Below are 6,741 nucleotides of genomic sequence, written 5' to 3' on the forward strand. Positions count from 1 at the left end.
TTTAGGATGGCCCAGTTGCAAACCAGTATTCTATACAAGCTCAGAGCAAGGGATTACCAAATGCTGAGTCATGTATCAGTTAAAATTTACTTAATTAGTTGCAACACTCATTTCCAAAAAAAACAGAAACAAGAACTGGTTGTCCAGGGCTTCATGGATTGAGATTTCATGACCAAGTATCCACACACAAGCTTAAGCTCACAATGCCCCAAATCAAGCATCCCATTAAGTGGTGTAAAATCACTGCTGTTGGGGGAGAAACAAACTCTGAAAGTAGAAATAATGGTATATGATCTGCCTGTTCGACAGGTAAATCTGGGTCTGGCCTAAATGAATCTGAATAAATCTGCCTTTCCAGAAGTGTGAAGGTTACAACAGCAGCAAAGGTTCAACGTTCAACTACAAAGCCAAAGTTCAACTACAAAGTGACACTGCCAGTAGGGTGGATGCAGTAAGGTACTGGTGCTGGAAAAAATACCAACCCATAGCAATAAACACAAATGCCTTACTTTGTAAAGAAACTTTATGCTGGTTCCCTTTAAAGACACCTGCTCAAAGAAATGTGGGGACCAACAGGCCAAAGTTCAACAACAATGTGACACTGCCAGTAGAGTGGGTGAAGTAAGGTACAGTGGGTACTTGGGTTTTTTCTATCTTCTACTAAGACACCCAGGCCCAGATGTTACCTCATCTACTGAAGATGAATAATGAATTGTTTAGCACAAACAGATGTGATGGTCAGGTATCCAGAGACTTCTGGTTCTGAATTTTTTATTACTATATTTTAAAGATTTTTTTAAATGTAAAAATGTAACTTGGAAAAAAACATGTTTAAAATCATGGACTTTAAAAGTGTTGAATAATATGTGAGGTGTAATTAATGCATAGCTGTCCTCTTGTGTGTCGATGCTGAAACTGTCCTGTCCGTCCCTCTGGTCCTGTCCGTCCCTCTGGTCCTGTCCTCCTGTTCGTCCTCCATTAAGAGAGAGCTCAGAAACTGCAGGAACGATTACACTGACTCTCAGATGCATTCAGAACTAAGCTGTTTAACGGAATTAGTCTTTTTCTCATGTTTCCAAATCAAGCATGAACATGTGGTCTTACCCGGGGCATTCTCAGTCCGTGACTTATGATGAACTGCTTAAAAGCTTGAGTTCCATGAATCTGCTTCAGTTCTTCATCCTGCCCAGCAGATGAAGAATTATATGCTTTGCATGTCTGAATGGAATGAAGTGGGCCAGCCTGGCTGTCATATTAAAAGCCATCTGCCTTTTTGAGATGAGGCTAGCTATAAATAAGCTTTAATTGGACCCACCTTTTCAGTGAGCTGTTGCTCCAGCTCTAGGTCTTCAGTCATCAAAGGGTCATTAGCAGGACATTTCTTCCGTGGTTTAGGGTCTGAATACCATGTTCCATCTAGTCGTTTTATGCTCTGAGTGTGCACCTGGTGCTGGAAAAAAATACCAACCCATAGCAATAAATATAAACGTAAACACAGAACCTAAATTCAGCAGCAGTCATGGACATTAAAATACAAAACCTTATTTTGTAAAGAAATTCTATGCTGGTTTAATTTAAAGACACCTGCTCAAAGAAATGTGCTAAATTTTTCCCCAATGTACTCAATTCCTTTACAGACAGACTGTCAGATCAAATCTGGTTAATGCTAATTGCATGTTTGGATCAAAAACCTTGAATCTGCTTCAATTCCTATCGTGTTCCCCTTAAATTTGGTGTCTGACATTTTTTAATTTTAGAGATCCACTGATAAAAGAATTCTAGGCTCATACATAGTTAATGTACAGATTGACACAGCCTGTAAAAGTTAAGACCAGTTTCACCTCAATTATTATTTTTCATTCATTTTTAATTAACAAATGTACAAAAAATAAAAATCTGCATAGCACAAGTACATTAATGAAGAGAATTAATCAACTGGCTACAATACAAAACAATCTTTTTTATTTGAGGTTTTCCTTGACAAAAATTAACATATCAGCTTTGTCAGCAAAACTTGTAACCTACAGTAAAAACATGAAAAGATGTTATATAAAACTATTTAAAAAGCATTTTTGAGGGGAGGTGTTTGTGTAAAGACCATTATTTGAGTGGTCATGAATAGTCCATCTGAAATGACAAAACATCATTCTCCATGACTTGCCTGAACAAAAATCTATTAATTGGTTCCTACTTTATGTGTCACTTCTATTATTTCTAAACAATGCTCCTTTACTAGTCACTCTGAGAGGAAAGTTTGCTTGCAGGTCAGTGTTGGTGTAGCAAAAAAAGTATCACACATTGTAAAATGTGCATGTCTATAAAAGATTAAAACATACGAAGAATGATTGACCTGAATAATTTAGATTGCTCAAGGGCTTAACACATTAACATTTGGAAAGTTACACAACTATGTTCCAGTTGGGTGCAAATGTTAAGTTTCCATGTAAAAAATTCTAACAGATCAGATCGTAAAAATGTTATTTTTGAAAGGTCATTCTCAAACAATTAACTAGCTGTCTCAGCAAAGAAGGTTAGGCAACATGATCAGGCAGTATGATGTCATTAAGTTAAGTATAAAAGAGAAGTTAGAAAACAACTGGGACCCTTTTTTTCTTTGCTTGTATTCTTATACCAGTAATTCTCCATATAAGATTAACTTCAAATAATTATAATAAATGATTTCTACATTTAATGTAGTCTGCAGTGTCCTTTATTTCTAAAAAAAAAAAAAAAAAAACACTCCTTAAACAGCTTTTATAAGATTGGTGGTGAATAACCTTGTTTAGCCCTGAGCCCTTCAGCTGCTGGGTAAAGTAGTTCTTAGCCAGGTGTTCCTCATTGCTCCGAAGCTTCTCGGGTTTTTGGTTGGCTTGAAGCACTTTAATGGGGACATTCAAGGAAGGTGTCTTCTCACAGCTACTAGCAAACAGGCTTAGGACAGTAGCCTCCGTTATATTGTTTGTTTCCCCACCCTAAAAAGGTGATCATATAGTCACAGATAAAAAAGTACACAATTTAATACACTGAAGAGAAAGGATCATGTTAACGTTCATGTGTTGTTTATTGATGAGTATTGCAAAGTCATACATCACAGCATCTTATTTAAAGATAAACCATTTTCTAACAGAGTTTCAGCAGATTTGTATCCTAGGACTGTTGTCTACTTAAACTAGAGTAGGGAAATGTTTACTATGGAAGCACTTAAGTCGCATCTGGATAAGAGCGTCTGCCAAATGCAGAAAATGTAAATGTAAATACCAGTGAGGCCACCCAGTCACAGAAGTGCTTAGTCACTCTCTTGATGTCTTTCTCCTCAGATGCTGAGCGTAGAGTTTTGTTGCTATTCATTGGATCCTCTTTTGTCTTCTCATGTTCTTGCCACTTGTATGGATTTCTTGAAGGAGTGGGTTTCTCCCCCTGCTTTAAAAATCTTTGGAGATAACATGTTAATGTCAGAGGTACATTTATATCATTTAAAACTTTTAATACAGATAGTTCTATTTTTAATAAACTGGTTTAAAACTAGTGTTCTCTGCTTATAAGTCAAAGATTCTGACAGTGGCATGAGTGTGCCAGAATTCTACCAATCCACCGAAGACAAGTGCAGGATAAAAACAGCTAAAAGAGCCATTAGTGAATATTAGAACTGAGGCCATCTTTCGGAGCATTTATACAATTTATTATCTGGCCTGCAGGATTAAATGTTGGTCTGGACAGGAATTATTAAACGAGGACCCTCTGTAACCTTTTCAACTGAGGGGTCAGTATTGGTGCAGCCAATGACTGTGGCTGGAGTTTCAGTGTTTCCAGTTTCAATCTTTATTCTTGTTAACTGTATGTGAAATTTGACACGTTTCCTCTGGGCACTCCAGTTTCTTCTCAACTCCCTAAAATATGCTAGTTTGTGGATTGGCTATTCTAAATTGCAGATAGGTATGCTAGGCCTAGTTCTCCTTCTTGTGACCTGTCCAGGGCATGTCTTGAGCTTAAAGCTTCCAGGATAGATACCGGAAACACCACAACTCTGATAAGGATAAAGAGTTTATTGGAGATAAATAAACACACGTTGCTTTTCTTGGTAAGCATGAAAATTTTGTAATTTGTATGCTACGGCATTTACAGTCACCAGAGATCAACCCAGTTGAACAGCTGTGAAAGGTTTGGGGGCCAGCGTATTAAACAGCTTTCTCCAATACCATCATAAAAATGCAAATTGTTAAAAATTACTTTTGGATGAGCAGCTTTTTGTCACTTCAGTAAAATTCCAGACATGTTGAGACTTACCCACGTCTTACTTTGATGATTTGTCAGATTCATGACTATGTGGCATTTCATAAGCTAGTCCATATAGATAGATAACAAATGAATATGTGCCTAGGGCAAGCACAGGCAATATGACAGAAAAAAACACTTACATAGGACTGTAAGATTGTTCTGCTGAATCCTCTGTTGCTAGGTCTTGAGCTGGAAGTTCACATGGCACCACATCTGTATTTTCATGTTTGACTGAACAGGTAACAGGTTTCATAATGCTGATGTGCATGACAGGGTCCAGGACAGACAACACCTCACTGAAGACCTAATAAACAAAGATGTATGGATAGCAAATGACAACAAGCATTTTCTTTTTGCACTCTGTTTTATAAATGAGGTCTGTTCATTTATACTGTAGTGCTGGTTCTAACCAGAAGTGAAGACCATGTCTATCTCGCCCATTTTAAAACTATTTATTTATTTGTTTGTTTTGTTATCTTGATGTAATTTACCTCAGGAGCCATGCCACTTGCTAAATGTGGATAGAGAGCGAGTGGGTGCACACTCAACCTCTGTTCCACTGCTTCCACAAAACATCTACGTTCTTGCTGCAGGCAGTTCTGTTTGGAAAAGCAGACCTGCTCTTTGGTAAAGCGACTCTTGGTTAGTCTCTCTGAAGTTGGCCGACCAGACAAGCCGAAAATGGCAGGTTCGGTTCCACGCTGGGGCTGAGTGAAAGTCACCTCTTGAAGTGCTGGGTAGCCGTCTCTAAAATCGTCAAGTCCTGGCTTTAAAAAGCGCCATCGATGTCCATCCAAAGCCCCAGAGAGCTGCTGCTTCTGAAGTGGATCCTTCAGGCACTTAGTGCGGAGACTTTCCTTATACCTGCACCAAATTCAAGTTACAGAAAAAACATAGATGAGCTTATGTAATTAAAATGACCAACTTGTACTGAGGCCAAGTCGTTGCCTATCGTATTTATGGGACAGACTATGAAAGCTGATTCTCTGCATAATCTGGAGGTGGTGTATGGATTTTCTGGAAAAAATAGCACTTACTGGTTAACTTGTGAACTATGCAGAATTAGTTGAAAATATTAAATTATGTTTCTTGTTTTTACAGTACTACGCCAATAATAGTAATGTTTGTTTCACCGAGGTTTTTGTAATTATTGTACATTATTTTAATGTATATTGTAGGGTGTTGGGGGTATAAGGTATAGGTGTATAAGGTGTTGTGAGTGTAAGGTGTTGTGAGTATAAAAGTGTGTAATGACCATGCATAATCCAGCACACTGATAACTTGGAGAAGAACCGTTGATCACAGCATCCTTTTAAAATCACCACTACACGCTTCTCACTGTAATGCAACTATTGCATGATGGTGATAAGTTACTGAGCTCTTCAGCATGACCACATTATACTGCCAATGTTTGTCCATGAACATTTACAGACTGTAAATCAGTAGGATAAATGCTACATTTAGCTTTTAGCATTGCTTAAATAACAAGATCTACTAGTTAAAATAAATGTCTAGATAATATTGTCCAAATATTGTATCTATCAATGCCCCTCTAGCCCAGTGTTACATGTATATGCTGTTTTTTTGCAAAATACAGAAACAATGTCTATTGCATACAGTTGTTGTAATAAAATAACAATCATAAATATGATAAAATGCTTGATTGTTATTTGACTTCCATGTAGGTAATATTACGGTGCACAAGTGGCGCACAGGTCTATTACGTTAGCCCACGATTTTCCAACCTTAGTAGTGCTATCGACCAGCCAGGCTTCTACACAGACATGATTGGCAATGTCTGGGGGTGGCCAAAGCCCTGCACTGGATTGGCACCCTGTTCAGGGTATTTTTGCCTTGTGCCCAATGTTTCCCAGTGAAACCAAGGATAAAGCCATTGATGAAAATGAAAATAATTTTTTTTTATTATTATTATTTCCACGTTTATTTAAAGAACATAAAGACGTGTTACTTATATTACTATTAAAATTTAAAATTTAATATTTTTCATTATGAAGACTGAGTATTACTTACCAAGGATACAAAGGAGCACTGTTTCTATCGACACTGTTGCATCTGTTAGTCATTTTTTTCAATATTGTGCCTAGTTTAACGTTAATTAAATCATATAAATTATTAAAAGTTTTGTATTTTAAATGTATGCAATAAATCTGGTCGCTTTCAAACACAAAACTGCGCCAAAATATAAGTTTTGCTACAATGCTACAATCTTTACTCAAGTCTTGTCAGTGGCATGTGGTTGCTATGGCGACTAAGAATGCGGCCCTGTTTCAATAAGCACATTTTCTGGTTCAACACTTGATGAAGTGCGCACTTCGAATTAACGCACCGGAAGCTGTTAAATTCTACAGCGTGCAGACGTTCACAAAAATAATTGGGATTTCTTTAAAGACATAACGTTTTTAAAGAGAGTTTTAGATTATAGATAAGTATTATAGTAAACGGCTT

At 37.3% G+C, this 6,741-nt stretch overlaps 1 protein-coding gene across 1 annotated transcript; it reads right to left on the minus strand.

The window, feature by feature from the left end:
* Positions 1 to 830: 830 nt before the first annotated feature.
* zgc:158260 (uncharacterized protein LOC571389 homolog) lies at positions 831 to 6,497 on the minus strand. Its single transcript, XM_063017861.1, has 8 exons — positions 6,307 to 6,497; positions 4,767 to 5,139; positions 4,416 to 4,579; positions 3,259 to 3,430; positions 2,778 to 2,972; positions 1,316 to 1,450; positions 1,105 to 1,182; positions 831 to 997 (listed from the first exon to the last, which is right to left on the minus strand). The coding sequence occupies exons 1-8, from the start codon at positions 6,357 to 6,359 to the stop codon at positions 878 to 880; spliced, it is 1,290 nt and encodes a 429-aa protein (XP_062873931.1). The 5' UTR covers positions 6,360 to 6,497; the 3' UTR covers positions 831 to 877.
* Positions 6,498 to 6,741: the final 244 nt, after the last annotated feature.

Source organism: Trichomycterus rosablanca, chromosome 21 (genome assembly GCF_030014385.1).
Source record: "Trichomycterus rosablanca isolate fTriRos1 chromosome 21, fTriRos1.hap1, whole genome shotgun sequence".
NCBI classification, from domain to species: domain Eukaryota; kingdom Metazoa; phylum Chordata; class Actinopteri; order Siluriformes; family Trichomycteridae; genus Trichomycterus; species Trichomycterus rosablanca.